The 17837-nt window shown below is 33.3% G+C and overlaps 2 protein-coding genes across 3 annotated transcripts; both read right to left on the bottom strand.

Annotated features, from left to right (window-relative positions):
• Positions 1-1917: 1917 nt before the first annotated feature.
• LOC130442684 (arylsulfatase B-like) lies at positions 1918-10755 on the bottom strand. Its single transcript, XM_056777006.1, has 7 exons — positions 10537-10755; positions 7074-7233; positions 6767-7014; positions 6452-6707; positions 6238-6395; positions 5882-6179; positions 1918-5790 (listed from the first exon to the last, which is right to left on the bottom strand). The coding sequence occupies exons 1-7, from the start codon at positions 10639-10641 to the stop codon at positions 5351-5353; spliced, it is 1665 nt and encodes a 554-aa protein (XP_056632984.1). The 5' UTR covers positions 10642-10755; the 3' UTR covers positions 1918-5350.
• Positions 10756-11217: 462 nt separating this feature from the next.
• Positions 11218-17779, bottom strand: LOC130442617 (bromodomain-containing protein homolog). 2 transcript variants are annotated; one of them, XM_056776897.1, is made up of 9 exons: positions 17020-17779; positions 16782-16960; positions 16301-16698; positions 14600-15126; positions 14377-14540; positions 13023-13194; positions 12324-12951; positions 11420-11598; positions 11218-11366 (listed from the first exon to the last, which is right to left on the bottom strand). In XM_056776897.1, exons 1-9 carry the CDS (start codon positions 17683-17685, stop codon positions 11253-11255), a joined length of 3027 nt encoding a protein of 1008 aa, XP_056632875.1. In that variant the 5' UTR covers positions 17686-17779; the 3' UTR covers positions 11218-11252. The 2 variants fall into 2 exon arrangements, with proteins under 2 accessions (XP_056632875.1, XP_056632874.1); XM_056776896.1 differs by having other exon boundaries at positions 14600-15144.
• Positions 17780-17837: the final 58 nt, after the last annotated feature.

Genomic DNA, 17837 nt, shown 5'->3' on the forward strand with positions numbered 1-17837 from the left:
TCATAATCAAAGCGATTCTAGCGATTTTTCGAAATTTCAACGTTGCTTTCTAGCAAAAATCTACAGTTTTTCTTTCCAGTTGATTTCTGCTTGTTTTAAACTGTTTTTTAGTAGTTTTTTTCCCAAATTCCCAAAAATGAAGTCAAAATTGAAGCAAAAGGGTCATAATCAAAGCGATTCTAGCGATTTTTCGAAATTTCAACGTTGCTTTCTAGCAAAAATCTACAGTTTTTCTTTCCAGTTGATTGCTGCTTGTTTTAAACTGTTTTTTAGTAGTTTTTTTCCCAAATTCCCAAAAATGAAGTCAAAATTGAAGCAAAAGGGTCATAATCAAAGCGATTCTAGCGATTTTTCGAAATTTCAACGTTGCTTTCTAGCAAAAATCTACAGTTTTTCTTTCCAGTTGATTGCTGCTTGTTTTAAACTGTTTTTTAGTAGTTTTTTTCCCAAATTCCCAAAAATGAAGTCAAAATTGAAGCAAAAGGGTCATAATCAAAGCGATTCTAGCGATTTTTCGAAATTTCAACGTTGCTTTCTAGCAAAAATCTACAGTTTTTCTTTCCAGTTGATTTCTGCTTGTTTTAAACTGTTTTTTAGTAGTTTTTTTCCCAAATTCCCAAAAATGAAGTCAAAATTGAAGCAAAAGGGTCATAATCAAAGCGATTCTAGCGATTTTTCGAAATTTCAACGTTGCTTTCTAGCAAAAATCTACAGTTTTTCTTTCCAGTTGATTTCTGCTTGTTTTAAACTGTTTTTTAGTAGTTTTTTTCCCAAATTCCCAAAAATGAAGTCAAAATTGAAGCAAAAGGGTCATAATCAAAGCGATTCTAGCGATTTTTCGAAATTTCAACGTTGCTTTCTAGCAAAAATCTACAGTTTTTCTTTCCAGTTGATTGCTGCTTGTTTTAAACTGTTTTTTAGTAGTTTTTTTCCCAAATTCCCAAAAATGAAGTCAAAATTGAAGCAAAAGGGTCATAATCAAAGCGATTCTAGCGATTTTTCGAAATTTCAACGTTGCTTTCCAGAAAAAATCTACAGATTTTCTTTCTAGTTGAATTTTGCTTGTTTTTAACCATATTCTACAAGATTTTTTCCAAATTCGCAGAAATGAAGTCAAAATTGATGCAAAAATGTCATAAGCAAAGTAGTTCTAGCGATTTTTCGAAATTTGAATTTTTTTTTTGGAAAATATTTATGGATTCTAGCGATTTTTTATAAAAATTTTTGTGTGGAAAACCTTATCTGATTTTTACATATTTTTATCTGTTTTTCGAATATGATCGTGAAATTTCACCGAAATCAGTAGCAAAAACTTTTTTTGCTATTTTTATATCAAAGGGATTCGAAAAATGACATATTCTGAAAAAACCACATGATTTCAAGTATTTTCTTATAGAAATTTCGAAAATCACAATAATTTTCCAGTCTGAGAAGCGGTTTCCCAGAAAATGCAAATTTCATGACGTTTCCCTCATTGATTCACGCACCGCCATCTGTTCGATAATATCCAAACTATACAATGAGAATTATATGGAACTTAGAATATAGTTTGGACATTCTAACATAGAGGGCGAGCCTAATATACCTCCATCTTTGTATTTTCCTAATGCTGAATTTATTTGTTTTAATTCCATTGAAATATTTAAGTTATATATGGCGTTGTCTATTTTATTATATAGATTGTCCAAAAATGGTTCAGAAATATTGTTTTAAGAATGAATAATTTACGACAGTTATTTCTAGAATTTCTGTACGATACAAATTAATATAAACTTTCTGCGCCATCTACGTTCGAGTAGTCAAACTATTTTTCTGCCGGAGTGAATTGTTGTATTGATGAAAAACTCGACCAGGATTTTAAAGGAAACAAAATGGATACGAAAAAATAATTTATTGGAATTAAATTTACAATTACGTCAAAATTAAATCAAAAATTAATATAATACAGTGTAGACCATAAGTTTTGACAAATTCTCGATTACAGATTACAATTGAAATTTTCTGACGATCCTATTAGGAAACTGCTATTTTATATATAATACGAGGTACAGTTGAAATTTTAGTACTATCGTAGCGGAAAACGGTTTTTTTCATCAAATTGTCAATATAATACGAGGTACAGTCGAAATTTTAGTACAATCGTAGAGGAAAACGTTTTTTATCAAATTGTCAATATAATACGAGGTACAGTCGAAATTTTAGTACAATCGTAGAGGAAAACGTTTTTTTATCAAATTGTCAATATAATACGAGGTACAGTCGAAATCTTAGTACAATCGTAGCGGAAAACGGTTTTTTTTTATCAAATTGTCAGTATAATACGAGGTACAGTCGAAATTTTATTCAAATCGTAGAGGAAAACGTTTTTTTTTTATCAAATTGTCAATATAATACGAGGTACAGTCGAAATCTTAGTACAATCGTAGAGGAAAACGTTTTTTTTATCAAATTGTCAATGTAATACGAGGTACAGTCGAAATCTTAGTACAATCGTAGAGGAAAACGTTTTTTTTTATCAAATTGTCAATATAATACGAGGTACAGTCGAAATCTTAGTACAATCGTAGAGGAAAACGTTTTTTTATCAAATTGTCAATATAATACGAGGTACAGTCGAAATTTTAGTACAATCGTAGAGGAAAACGTTTTTTATCAAATTGTCAATATAATACGAGGTACAGTCGAAATTTTAGTACAATCGTAGAGGAAAACGGTTTTTTTCATCAAATTGTCAATATAATACGAGGTACAGTTGAAATTTTAGTACAATCGTAGCGGAAAACGGTTTTTTTTTATCAAATTGTCAGTATAATACGAGGTACAGTCGAAATTTTATTCAAATCGTAGAGGAAAACGTTTTTTTTTTATCAAATTGTCAGTATAATACGAGGTACAGTCGAAATTTTATTCAAATCGTAGAGGAAAACGTTTTTTTTTTATCAAATTGTCAGTATAATACGAGGTACAGTCGAAATTTTAGTACAATCGTAGAGGAAAACGTTTTTTTATCAAATTGTCAATGTAATACGAGGTACAGTCGAAATCTTAGTACAATCGTAGAGGAAAACGTTTTTTTTATCAAATTGTCAATATAATACGAGGTACAGTCGAAATCTTAGTACAATCGTAGAGGAAAACGTTTTTTTATCAAATTGTCAATATAATACGAGGTATAGTCGAAATTTTAGTACAATCGTGGCGAAAAACGGTTTTTTTTTATCAAATTGTCAGTATAATACGAGGTACAGTTGAAATTTTATTCAAATCGTAGAGGAAAACGTTTTTTTTTTATCAAATTGTCAGTATAATACGAGGTACAGTCGAAATTTTAGTACAATCGTAGAGGAAAACGGTTTTTTTTCATCAAATTGTCAATATAATACGAGGTACAGTTGAAATTTTAGTACAATCATAGCGGAAAACGGTTTTTTTTATCAAATTGTCAGTATAATACGAGGTACAGTCGAAATTTTATTCAAATCGTAGAGGAAAACGTTTTTTTTTTATCAAATTGTCAGTATAATACGAGGTACAGTCGAAATTTTATTCAAATCGTAGAGGAAAACGTTTTTTTTTTATCAAATTGTCAGTATAATACGAGGTACAGTCGAAATTTTAGTACAATCGTAGAGGAAAACGTTTTTTTATCAAATTGTCAATGTAATACGAGGTACAGTCGAAATCTTAGTACAATCGTAGAGGAAAACGTTTTTTTATCAAATTGTCAATATAATACGAGGTATAGTCGAAATTTTAGTACAATCGTGGCGAAAAACGGTTTTTTTTATCAAATTGTCAGTATAATACGAGGTACAGTTGAAATTTTATTCAAATCGTAGAGGAAAACGTTTTTTTTTATCAAATTGTCAGTATAATACGAGGTACAGTCGAAATTTTAGTACAATCGTAGAGGAAAACGGTTTTTTTCATCAAATTGTCAATATAATACGAGGTACAGTTGAAATTTTAGTACAATCGTAGCGGAAAACGGTTTTTTTTATCAAATTGTCAGTATAATACGAGGTACAGTCGAAATTTTATTCAAATCGTAGAGGAAAACGTTTTTTTTTATCAAATTGTCAGTATAATACGAGGTACAGTCGAAATTTTAGTACAATCGTAGAGGAAAACGTTTTTTTATCAAATTGTCAATGTAATACGAGGTACAGTCGAAATCTTAGTACAATCGTAGAGGAAAACGTTTTTTTTATCAAATTGTCAATATAATACGAGGTACAGTCGAAATCTTAGTACAATCGTAGAGGAAAACGTTTTTTATCAAATTGTCAGTATAATACGAGGTACAGTCGAAATTTTAGTACAATCGTAGAGGAAAACGTTTTTTTATCAAATTGTCAATGTAATACGAGGTACAGTCGAAATCTTAGTACAATCGTAGAGGAAAACGTTTTTTTATCAAATTGTCAATATAATACGAGGTACAGTCGAAATCTTAGTACAATCGTAGAGGAAAACATTTTTTTTTATCAAATTGTCAATATAATACGAGGTATAGTTGAAATTTTAGTACAATCGTAGCGGAAAACGGTTTTTTTTATCAAATTGTCAGTATAATACGAGGTACAGTCGAAATTTTATTCAAATCGTAGAGGAAAACGTTTTTTTTTTATCAAATTGTCAGTATAATACGAGGTACAGTCGAAATTTTAGTACAATCGTAGAGGAAAACGTTTTTTTATCAAATTGTCAATGTAATACGAGGTACAGTCGAAATCTTAGTACAATCGTAGAGGAAAACGTTTTTTTATCAAATTGTCAATATAATACGAGGTACAGTCGAAATCTTAGTACAATCGTAGAGGAAAACATTTTTTTTTATCAAATTGTCAATATAATACGAGGTACAGTCGAAATTTTAGTACAATCGTAGAGGAAAACGTTTTTTTATCAAATTGTCAATATAATACGAGGTACAGTCGAAATTTTAGTACAATCGTAGAGGAAAACGTTTTTTTATCAAATTGTCAATATAATACGAGGTATAGTCGAAATTTTAGTACAATCGTGGCGAAAAACGGTTTTTTTTTATCAAATTGTCAGTATAATACGAGGTACAGTTGAAATTTTATTCAAATCGTAGAGGAAAACGTTTTTTTTTTATCAAATTGTCAGTATAATACGAGGTACAGTCGAAATTTTAGTACAATCGTAGAGGAAAACGTTTTTTTTATCAAATTGTCAATATAATACGAGGTACAGTCGAAATTTTAGTACAATCGTGGCGAAAAACGCCTTTTTTTAGATATAATACAGGATGAAGTATAAAAATTTCATGTGATCGTAAAAAAACGATTATAAATACGATTCAAGATTTCCATACGAAATCGAACTAATGAAAATCTCGTCCGCATTTCGACCAACAACTCCAAGTACCATTAAAACGTTTCGGATCCGAATCGGGATCGATCCGGTGCGAAACGTCCGGTACAACATCATTCATATAAACCGACAATTTACCGTACAACTTTCCAACGACACCCCGTAAATTCCCATCATTGATTAAATTCGTCGTTTCGCACGGATCGATATACAAATCGAATAAACACAAATCGTCACATAAATATAATCGATTAATCGATCTACAAGATCCCAAATCAATTTTTCGACGTACTTCATCGATTATCGATCGATTTAACGATCGATTCGTTAATTTTTCGATCGCTAAATTGGTAGGACTGTTGATGACGCTGCTGTAGTTATACGAGGGGTCTTCTAAATTACGTCCACTGTCTCCGTAATAACCGTTATACAAACCATTCGAAAAAGAACCTAATAATATTATATATATATATATATATATATATATATATATATATATATATATATATATACAGGGTGTAGTAAAAAAATATTAACTTACCGTTCAAAAGTTTGTAACGCCCTCCGTATCCTATAACGCCCGAATATCCAGACGTTTCGTCTATATTGATGAGTAATTCGGTTCTGTTGGTGGGGGCGTTACCGGAAATGGTATCCCATTGGTCGATACCGTCGATGTTGCCTAATTTATCGACATCCCCGCCGGCTACGCGATAAAAAGTCGGCAGGAAATCGGTGACGTGAATCAAACGTCTATTGACGTAATTCTTCTTTTTTAGTAAAGGGCTGTACAATACGCCCGTCCCCCGTACGCCGCCTTCGAATAAAGTGAATTTCAACTGGAAATTGAACGATTTTTAAAGGATTCGGTGTTGATTTGTTGACCACCGTACTTACGCCCCTAAACGGCCAAGAGGAACCGAAATTTTGATAGAGTCCTTCGGTTTGGGCGCCGTTATCGGAAAAAAATAATATCACCGTATTTTGTAACATTTTTTTTTCCGATAGGGCTCCCACTATCTCCCCCACGGAACTATCCATTATGTTGACCAGATCTGAAACATATATATCCAATATGTAGAGGTGGGGGGATCGATTTGAGGTTATGTACCTGCGTAGGATCTTCTCTCGATCGATTTTATGTAATGGTATTTCCGGTTGGCGGTAACCGCGTCCGGCACGCCTAATTCGATACCGTCGTATCCGGTGTGGCCGGCGAGGTGTGCCAACATTAGGAATAAAGGTTTTTCGACTCGGTGATTTTTTATGATTTCCAAGGATTTTTTCGTGAATAAATCCGTGGCGTATTGTCCTTTCAGTTCCCATTGGGGGGCGAAGTTGTCGTGGAGATCGAAACCGGTGAAATTCTGTAAGAAAAATTGGATTTTTTTCGGCTTTTGGGGACTAAATTACGAGTTTTACTTACTCGTTTCGAATCTAGTGGATCCGGAACGCTGATTTCGTAGTTAAAATAACCGACGTAACCGTTCCAGTAGCCGAAATGGGTGTCGAAGCCTCTTTTGGTGGGGGTGTATTCGCTGCAAGCCGCCCCCAAATGCCATTTACCCACTAAATGGTTGATGTAACCTAATTCTTTTAGTTTTTCCGGTAGAGTCGGGGTTTGGAGCGGTAGGTGACGATTTTCTCCAGCGTTTAGGGGGATGCCTTGTAAACCTGTGAATGTGGATGTCATATTGACGTTTCGGTACAAGTACAACGAGATTTTCTCTTACCCAATCTCATGGGATAGTTTCCCGTTAAAAGGGCGGCTCTGGAAGGGGTGCAAGTTTGTTGGGTGTAAAATTTATCCAATATGACGCCGTTGTATCCTAGTGCGTCGATATTTGGGGTGGGGATTTGACTGGAGCCGTGTAAACCGAAATCGTTCCATCCCTAGAGAAATTTCGGACGTTCCTGGTATCATATATTCGCTTAATTTTATACATAATTGATTTCGTTCACCTCCCTTACTTATTTTTTTCAATTCTGTCAATAGCTAACTTCGTTCTCCCCCCGTATCATTTGAAAAATATTTTTCATATATGTCCTCTGTCCCTCGTATATATTTTCATTCAAAACTTTGTTTGTAATTAACCTCCCCACCCGTATTTATTTATTACAGTAATTTACTTTGGTTATCCCCCGTATCATTTTCTAAAAATATTTTCTCGAATTTTACTTTCATCATCCCTCGTATCATTTTTGTCATTAATTTTATCTATTATAAAATTTTTTCTCCCCCTGTATAATTTTTCATTACAATTTTGTCCATAGTTCACTTTCATCATCCCCCGTATCATTTTTACGTAATTTTATCTATTATAACTTTTTTTCTCCCCCCGTATCATTTTTCATTATAATTTTACTCAGAATGCACTTTGGTCATCCCTCGTATTATTTTTTACCTAATTTTATCTATTATAAAATTTTTTCTCCCCCTGTATAATTTTTCATTACAATTTTGTCCATAGTTCACTTTCATCATCCCCCGTATCATTTTTACGTAATTTTATCTATTATAACTTTTTTTCTCCCCCCGTATCATTTTTCATTATAATTTTACTCAGAATGCACTTTGGTCATCCCTCGTATTATTTTTTACCTAATTTTATCTATTATAAACTTTTTTCTTCCCCCGTATCATTTTTCATTATAATTTTGTCCATAGTTCACTTACATCATCCCCCGTATCATTTTTTACGTAATTTTATCTATTATAACTTTTTTTCTCCCCCCGTATCATTTTTAAATATAATTTCACTCTGAATGCACTTTGGTCGTCCCTCGTATCATTCTTTACCTAATTTTATTTATTATAAACTTTTTTCTCACCCTGTATCATTTTTCATTACAATTTTGTCCATAGTTCACTTTCATCATCCCCCGTATCATTTTTTACGTAATTTTATCTATTATAACTTTTTTTCTCCCCCCGTATCATTTTTAAATATAATTTCACTCTGAATGCACTTTGGTCGTCCCTCGTATCATTCCTTACCTAATTTTATTTATTATAAACTTTTTTCTCACCCTGTATCATTTTTCATTACAATTTTGTCCATAGTTCACTTTCATCATCCCCCGTATCATTTTTACATAATTTTATCTATTATAACTTTTTTTCTTCCCCCGTATCATTTTTCATTATAATTTTACTCAGAATGCACTTTGGTCATCCCTCGTATTATTTTTTACCTAATTTTATCTATTATAAACTTTTTTTTTCCCCCGTATCATTTTTCATTATAATTTTGTCCATGGTTCACTTACATCATCCCCCGTATCATTTTTTACGTAATTTTATCTATTATAACTTTTTTTCTCCCCCCGTATCATTTTTAAATATAATTTCACTCTGAATGCACTTTGGTCGTCCCTCGTATCATTCTTTACTTAATTTTATTTATTATAAACTTTTTTCTCACCCTGTATCATTTTTCATTACAATTTTGTCCATAGTTCACTTACATCATCCCCCGTATCATTTTTTACGTAATTTTATCTATTATAACTTTTTTTCTCCCCCCGTATCATTTTTCATTATAATTTTACTCAGAATGCACTTTGGTCATCCCTCGTATTATTTTTTACCTAATTTTATCTATTATAAACTTTTTTCTTCCCCCGTATCATTTTTCATTATAATTTTGTCCATAGTTCACTTACATCATCCCCCGTATCATTTTTTACGTAATTTTATCTATTATAACTTTTTTTCTCCCCCCGTATCATTTTTAAATATAATTTCACTCTGAATGCACTTTGGTCGTCCCTCGTATCATTCTTTACTTAATTTTATTTATTATAAACTTTTTTCTCACCCTGTATCATTTTTCATTACAATTTTGTCCATAGTTCACTTTCATCTTCCCCCGAATCATTTTTTACGTAATTTTATCTATTATAACTTTTTTTCTCCCCACGTATCATTTTTAAATATAATTTCACTCTGAATGCACTTTGGTCGTCCCTCGTATCATTCTTTACCTAATTTTATTTATTATAAACTTTTTTCTTCCCCCGTATCATTTTTCATTACAATTGTGTCCATAGTTCACTTTCATCATCCCCCGTATCATTTTTTACCCAATTTTATATATTATAAATTTTTTTCTCCCCCTGTATCATTTTTAATTATAATTTTATTCAGAATGCATTTTGGTCGTTCCTCGTATAATTTTTTGACCCATTTTAATTTATTATAAATTTCATTCTCCCTTCATATAAATTTTAATTACAATTTGGCCATTTTCACTTTCATCTTCCCCCGTACCACTTTTTACCTAATTTTATGTATTATAAAAGTTGTTCTTCCCCCGTATCATTTTTCAATATAATTTTGAGCAGAAAGCCAAAATTAAACCTAATTTTATCTACTATAAACTTTTTTCTCCCCTCGTATCATTTTTCATCTATAAATACTTACTTTACCACTCCGTATATATTTTTTAACAATTTTAATAATTTCGTTCATCCCCCGTAACGTTTATACATAAATCGTACAAAAGCATTTGTAATACGAGGTGTTGGCAATATAACAGTCAAAACGTAGTTATTTTGTAACAGAAGTTAAACTATCAATAATCATCTCTATAAAATTGACACAAATACGACACAATTATTAGTTTATTTCAATAAATTACTGATAATAATTATCAATTCAAAACAGTACAAATTTGCAATATTTACAATAAAAAATATTGTTTACGAATTTTTTATCGCTCCATATAATACAGCGCATAAATAAATTATTAATATTTCCTTGGGCATTAGAAAGTTGCATTAATTTATTTAAAACAAAGTGAAAGGTTTGTTTTTTAGTCTAATTACTTAATTTTTTCATTATACACGGATAAATATATCATACAGTATGTTAAAACACTTTTTTACCATTCGGAATCCCAAAAAACAAATATTTTTTAAACTTACCTCGTATATTCAACTTCATTTGTATTTGAATAAAAATTTCTGATACAACGAATTTTGAATAAATTTAAATTATTACTCTTTAATAATCAAATCAGTCATTAAAAAATTATTTATATATCATTTGTTTTAAATTAACCTCAATGAACGATATTGAAAACATATTTTCATTACCCTTTCCCCATATACGTGAATCAATGGATAATTCGATTGCAGTAACTTTCAATTAGGGACACACTGTACATATAATGAAAATAGCACAATACTTACCACGTCATCTGCTAAAATTATAACAATATTTGGAGATGTTGTTTTCTCAGTGTAGACAACGTTCGATATAAAACACAACAGAATCACCCCTTGTGCAGAAAACATTTTTGTGTGTGTGTATGGGTGTGATTGTTTCGATTAAGTATACTGGTTGAATCAAAAGTAAGGCACGAACGCAGGAAAACTGCGAGTATCAAGGGAAACCAGTCGTATTATAACGAGCAAAAATGAAGAAGCGATTATATATATACTCGAAATGAATGCATCGATTAAGGTTATGAATCGATGATCGTCGAATGTAACAGCGGTTACGTCATTTCACGTTGCTTATGTATACCAAGTGATCAAAATTAGATGTATCATTTTTTTTTTCTCAATTTTTAATATTGAAAATATTTTTATTTATTATTAAAGATTTTATCGATTAAATTTCGATTATTTATTTGACATACAACATAAGTTTTATTTTCATAGGCATTTATTTGACATAGAACATAAATTAAATTGACATACGTCATAATAATTATGACAGAATTTATAAAAAAAAATAACGCGGTTTTTACAACTACTTCTTACAGTATACAGGGTTTTCCAAAAGTTATCATCAAAATATTACGAAGTTTTTTATTCATTTCAGAGTTATAGGGCCGTAAAGTTACTGGATGGGAATGAAAAAAAAACTTTTTCAATTTTTTTTTATTCAAAAATTATAAAAACTAATTGGTCGATTTTTCGTCATCGAATTCTGCTATTTGAGCTTGATAATTTAGAGCGTTTTCGTAGGCTTTTTTAACTGCTTTTCTATCTGTAGGTTTTTTGGGTTCGTTAGCCTGAAAATCGATAAATAGTAATACAGAGTATACGAGGCAGATCGTTTTAAAACCTTATATTCGTCGTTTTCGACGTCCAATCCGAGGATTTCCAATTTTTCCATCGGCAACCATTGCCATGTTCTTTTTACATCGAAAAATAAAACTAAATGAACTTGTTCGGTGTGATTTTTACCTAAATCTAACACCTCTTGGGGCGGCGATGGAATCGGTACGTTCTTATAAACATAACCTATAAATATTTAAAATCGATTATTTTAACATAGAATGATAGCGTTCAAGGAAAATGATATTAATAGATGGAAAACGATCGTATTTTGAGTTATAAGAATGTAAAGTTGGAAAATTGTATAAATAAAGACGCACCAGCCAAAATGACGTCATAAAATTAGTATACGGGGTATTTGGAAAGTTGGGAAACGATATTACGTGATAAAAGCGACGATTCCGAGGAATTTTTGAGATACAAGACTGTAAAGTTAGAAAATTGTATAAATAAAGACGCACCAGCCAAAATGACGTCATAAAATTAGTATACGGGGTATTTGGAAAGTTGGGAAACGATATTACGTGATAAAAGCGACGATTCCGAGGAATTTTTGAGATACAAGACTGTAAAGTTAGAAAATTGTATAAATAAAGACGCACCAGCTAAAATGACGTCATAAAATTAGTATACGGGGTATTTGGAAAGTTGGGAAACGATATTACGTGATAAAGAGCGACGATTCCGACGAATTTTTGAGTTACAAGACTGTAGAGTGACAAAATGACGCTAAAAATTAGTATACAGGGTATATAAAAAGTGCTGCGGAGTTAAATAAAGAAGATTCCGATGAATTTTTGAGTTATAAGGTTGTAAAGTGCTGCGGAATAAAAAAACGACAATTACAATAAATTTTCGAGTTATGAGACGAGGAATTCGTGAAACTCCGTACAAAGTCGACTTTTTCTTACCTTTGGGAATGTCGGGATCGATGATCAACGCCGGATACCACGGATATCCCCTACATTTGGCCCAAACCAATTGCATAGGGACGAGTTCCTTGTCGTTATCCTGGCCTTCGTTACCGGAAACCGCCGTCGTATCCGAACTATCGTCCTCCGAAGGTATTTCCGATAAATTATGCGAATAACAAGTCGATAAACTGTTGTCGCTGTCGGAGTTTTCATCGTCCGTCGTTTGGGCGCCTGCGCGGTAAACTTTAAAACTTTCCGGCACCGAATCCTCGTCTTTCGAATCGATTTTCGATTTTTTCGGTTTGGCTGCGACGGTTTCCTCTTTCTTCATAGCCGCTTGGGCTTTTTTCGTAAACAGAACGGCGGTCCTTCGATTAACGCCCGTAGGGGAGTTTTCCGCCGGGGTTTTTCCGTTATTCGCGGCGTTTTTGACGTCGTCGTCTTCGTTATTTGTATCGGCGTCGGCGCGATCGGCGTCCGTTCGGCCGGATAAAAGTTTTTTCGTTTTGTTTATTTCGCTTCGGATCAATTTGACGCGTTTGGCGCGCGCCAAACCGTGTTTTAGGGCTTGACTTTTGGCCAAGAGTTCCTCTAGTTTGGCGATCGTATCCGTCGAGGATTTTCCCTGGGGAAAAATCGAAAAGAATAATCAAAAAACGACGTTTCCGGTTGTTTTCTTTTTTCGAAATTGACTACCTTCAAGTTTTCTAATTCTCGATCAATGTCGGAAGCCATGGCTTCTTCGACGATTCCGGCGCCGTGTTTTTGCTTAGTGCCTTTTTCGATCACCAAAAGTCCCGATGTTTCCAATTCTTTTTTCGCCTGTCGGAATATGACGCCGCATTGATCTCGCATCTTTATGGCGGCCCTGGAAACGTACGAAAACTTTCGGAAGTCACCCCGTAATAAGCTCGGTTTAACGTCGACCGAATTATTTCGACGTTTCGATTGATAAAAATCGTTAGGGATGTGATTGAGATACGATTTGTTCGGATTAGTATCGAAAATATTTGAAAAATGCATGAAAAGCGAAAAAATTCGAGTCGAAAGATGAATTTGAACGATTTCATTCGCCCGCGAGGGGTGACTACTTTTGGAACACCCCAGGTAGTACACTAAGCTGGAAAGATTTGGGAAAAATAGTGGAAACGATTGGAATTAATGGAATCGAGGCTAGAACTTTGAAAGTTGGGCAAAAAATTTGGAATTTTGATCATTTTTTCATACAAAATGGAGTTTGGGATCAATTTTTAAGAGATTTTTGCAAAGTAGTACCTCCCAAAATGATGTTGACTCGAAAATTTTCATAAAACAACAGAAAACTATCAAAAAATAAAGATATGAACCAAAAATCTAATTTTTAATCCAAAATTTGACGATTTTATTGAGACACGACACGTAAATATGTTTGGAAGTCCCCCCGTAGCACCCAAAATAATAAATATTCGTTAAAAACCGTAAAAAAGCTTGAAATTGATAAAATTAAGCCCGGAATTTTCGAAATTACACAAAAAATTATAAATTTTGATCATTTTTCATACAAAATGGAGTTTGGGATCAATTTTTTAGAGATTTTTCCAAAGTAGCACCTCCCAAAATGATATTGACTCGAAAATTTTCATAAAACAACAGAAAACTATCAGAAAATAAAGACATGAAGAAAAAATATAATTTTTAATCCAAAATTTGACGATTTTACTGAGACACGACACGTAAATACGTTTGGAAGTCCCCCCGTAGCACCCAAAATAATAAATATTCGATAAAAACCGTAAAAAAACTTGAAATTGATATAATTGAGCCCGGAATTTTCGAAATTAAATAAAAAATTTGGACAATTTTCGATACAAATCAAATTTCCTTCATATCGCCCAATTTCATACAAAAACGTTTCGAAACCCACCCGTAACACAGCGACCAACAAAATCTCGCAACGAAACCTCCTAAAAATCACAAAACCGCAACGAAAATCTCAAAAATAAACAAAAAATTAACCAAAAATTAATTTCGATTCAAACAAAACATTCACCGCACCCCCTATAATATTTACCTATAAAAAACCGTATCCTTATTATTGTAAGCCAAGCAATTGGCGATCATGAGATCGAAATCCTTCTCCAACGACGACAAATCCGTATACAGACCGTCCTCCAGCTTCTTCCTCATGGTACTCAGATCCATGGGGTCCGTTACCACCGTAAGATAATCCGGAACCTGCAACACACGTTTTTTCACACATTTTTCATTTTTTTTTTCCACATACAGAACGTCACCTCCTCCAAATCCACCGGTTCCGTAAATATCTCGTTGGTATCTTTGGCCGAAATCATCTCCAAGACGTTCCTCAAACTCGCCTCCAACGGTTTCAATTTGATCCTCATCAATTTCTCGTATACCCTCGTATATTCCAATTTCAATTTCTCCCTTTTTCTCACCAATTCGCACAACAATCTCGCCCTCTCCAAATCCTGCCTCAGACACTGCCAATACTTCAATTGTCTACACAATTCGATGGTATCCACGTTGGTGGTGTTCGTGTCACGCGGGGTACCGCCCTGGGCGCTCTGGAGGCGTCTCAGTAGCGGCACCCCGTTGCGGAATTGGCGTTTCAACGTCCAATAAGCGATTAGACGTTGAATGAATTGAGATTTTTTCGCGATGGTTACCAGAGAACCGATTTCTTGGATACGCTCGGGGGGGATGGTCGGTATGAGTATAACGGGGGCTGAAGTGCGTTTTTTCGCCAACATTTTACGAGCTTGAATCATTTTTTTGCGAGAATCGTCTTTTTTCGCGTCTCCTTTAAATATAAAAAAAACTGCTACACTAATGGGACACACTGTACGAATATTTGAAAATATTTTCAAACGGCGTTTTTTTTCATTAAATAATCATCCCTATTCGTCCCTCAACAAGTCTAGTATCTATTTAATCCCAATATTGATACAGGGTGATTTAAAAAACTCGAAACTCAAAAACTGAACTTCCTACGTTATTTAGACTTTATTGAACACCCTGTATTATAAAAAAATATAAAAATAATTATTATAGACGCAATTGAATGTAAAACAAACTTTTTTAAATGAAATTTTTGCATTTGTTTTGAAAATAATCAAAAGAAAAGATAGTTCAAATGTCCCCAATAGAATTTCCGAAATAATAAAGTGAATATACGATTTTTTTGGCACTATTTCATCCCCATTCATCCCTTAACAAGTCTAGCATCTATTTAGTTACCCAGTAATGTTTCAGTATTCATACTGGGTGATTTAAAAAACGTACAATTCGAAAATCGAACTTTCCTTAACTCTATTTCAACTTTTTTAAACACCCTGTATGGTAAAACATATCAGAATAATTATTATAGACGTAACTAAACGTAAAACCAACTTTTTCATACGAAATTTCCGTATATTTTTGAAAATTATCGAAAGTAGGTCAAATGTATCAAACGATAAATGATTAAAAACGACATCATTACTTCCCCTATTACGTTTATGTGCCAAAAAATGATCCCTAATCATCCCCTAATAAACCTAGTAACTATCTAGATACCCCATAATGTTTAAATAATCATACAAGGCGATTTAGTAAAGTTACAGCTGAAAAATCCGTTATTTCGACTTTATTGAACTCCCTATATAATAAAACATATCAAAATAAGAATTATAGACGTAATTAAACGTAAAACAAATTTTTTTTATACGAAAATTTCGTATATTTTTGAAAATAATCGAGAGTAGTTCAAATGTATCAAACCATAAACCAGTAAAAACATCATTACTACCTCCTCTATTACTTTTATGTAGCAAAAAATGTTCCCTAATCATCCCCTAACAAACTTAGTAACTATTTAGTTACCCAATAATGTTTATATATATATACAGGGTGATCTATCAAAAATAAAGTGATAATTATGTTTCCAACCTAAAAGTAACATTTGGACAATAAATTTAAGAAAATTAAAGACTCACCGCTATCAACGGGAGCATGGGTATCACAATAAGCGATTTTTTGTACCAGAACGGGATGGGATTCATTACCATCTTTCACCGTATCCATATTCATGTACAAACCGGCCTGTTGGGCGCACGTCACGTGAAAAGCCGAATAACAACTACTCTTATGACACTGTATACATGCTCCGACACCTTTCTGCTTACAAATATAACAAGACAATTTCCATCTAGCCGCCGGTATGGTCTCTATAGAATCTATGGGTTCTAAAAAGACTGTATTGGCAAATCTAACCTCGGGAATCCATAAAGCGCAAACTACGTGCGCCCAACTACCCCGATCGGTCTGTTTGAACGCCCCCCCTTTATTCGGACACAAAACGCAATCCACGGCTCTGCTGGGAGACTGTAGACACCTAATAGGATAAAAAAACCACTAGTTCGCTTCGATTAAACAAAAATCGAATAAAATACGAAAATAAAAGATTTAGAAACTCACCTTCTGCATAACCACTGCCCTTCGGGAATGTAAGGCACCCCGTAACAATCCTGGTGTACTGCCAAGTTGCACATATCGCAGAAGAGGATGACGTTCGTGTTTTGGCATTCTCCGTCCATGCAGATGCAGCAAACGGCGTCGTCGTCCACAACGGCACCTGAATGACCGTTAACCGAAGCCTAAACGAAAAATCACCAACGAAAATTCGATTTTTTTAACAATATTTCGAAATATTTACTTGGAAATACGATTCTTTTTCTAACCTATCCATCAGTAATTCCAGGGAATCGATAGAAACTGGAGCTAGTCCTTGCGTTTCGCGTTTTTCGTTCATAATTGATAACCAAGCGGTGTCTTCTTCGTCTACGTCGTACTCCACTTCGCCGTCTAATTCTTCGGTGCTTTTTTCAATGAAACGAATATATCCGATAGGTCTTGAAGGGGCGTCGCATATATTATAGTCTTCCAATTCTCTAAAATCTGCTTCGGGGAGTTTAACTTTCGTTTCCTCAAGTTTTTCTTCGATTTTTGGCGTTTCTTCTTCCAAGAAATCGTCTTTAGACATGAAATCAAGTTCGTCGTTTATGTTCCATCTACAAACGACGTTGTTAACTTCAAATTGTACTAATCGCTGGGCTTCTTCGAACGTTAGAGGATCCGGAGCGATGGGAGTTTGGAGTATCTTCGATTTAGATTTATGTCTGTTGCCTTTTTTATGTTTAGGAGTTGCTTGTACAGGGGATAAAGGAGTAGGGTTATCGTGATCGAAACTTTTTAGATGGTACGATAATCCACAAACTGATTTGTAAGTTCTGCCGCATTTTTCCACTGGGCAGGTGTAAGGAGGACCGTGATCGGCTCTAACTTTTTTACAGTGTTCAAGTATATCGAAATCGATACCCATTTTATAAAAAAATATAAATTATATTACATTAATTCGTATTTTAAACTTAGTTTTTAAAAAATTGACATTTATGAAATTAACTAAAACGTGAAATGTCAATTAAAAAGCGCGTTTGTTCAACTGTCAATACAGGCGCGTTTTTTAATATGATA

The sequence above is a fragment of the Diorhabda sublineata genome, chromosome 4, assembly GCF_026230105.1.
Source record: "Diorhabda sublineata isolate icDioSubl1.1 chromosome 4, icDioSubl1.1, whole genome shotgun sequence".
In the NCBI taxonomy this organism is placed as follows: Eukaryota; Metazoa; Arthropoda; class Insecta; order Coleoptera; family Chrysomelidae; genus Diorhabda; species Diorhabda sublineata.

Coding starts and splice junctions, on each gene's coding strand:
- LOC130442684 (XM_056777006.1), bottom strand. CDS start 10,641: ATGTTTTCTGCACAAGGGGTGATTCTGTTGTGTTTTATATCGAACGTT. Junction 6,708..6,766: donor ATCCACTAGATTCGAAACGA/GTAAGTAAAACT, acceptor TTTTTCTTACAG/AATTTCACCGGTTTCGATCT. Junction 5,791..5,881: donor GCGTTACAAACTTTTGAACG/GTAAGTTAATAT, acceptor TAATATTATTAG/GTTCTTTTTCGAATGGTTTG.
- LOC130442617 (XM_056776896.1), bottom strand. CDS start 17,685: ATGGGTATCGATTTCGATATACTTGAACACTGTAAAAAAGTTAGAGCC. Junction 16,961..17,019: donor AAAAAGAATCGTATTTCCAA/GTAAATATTTCG, acceptor TTTTTCGTTTAG/GCTTCGGTTAACGGTCATTC. Junction 12,952..13,022: donor GAGAATTAGAAAACTTGAAG/GTAGTCAATTTC, acceptor ATTTTTCCCCAG/GGAAAATCCTCGACGGATAC.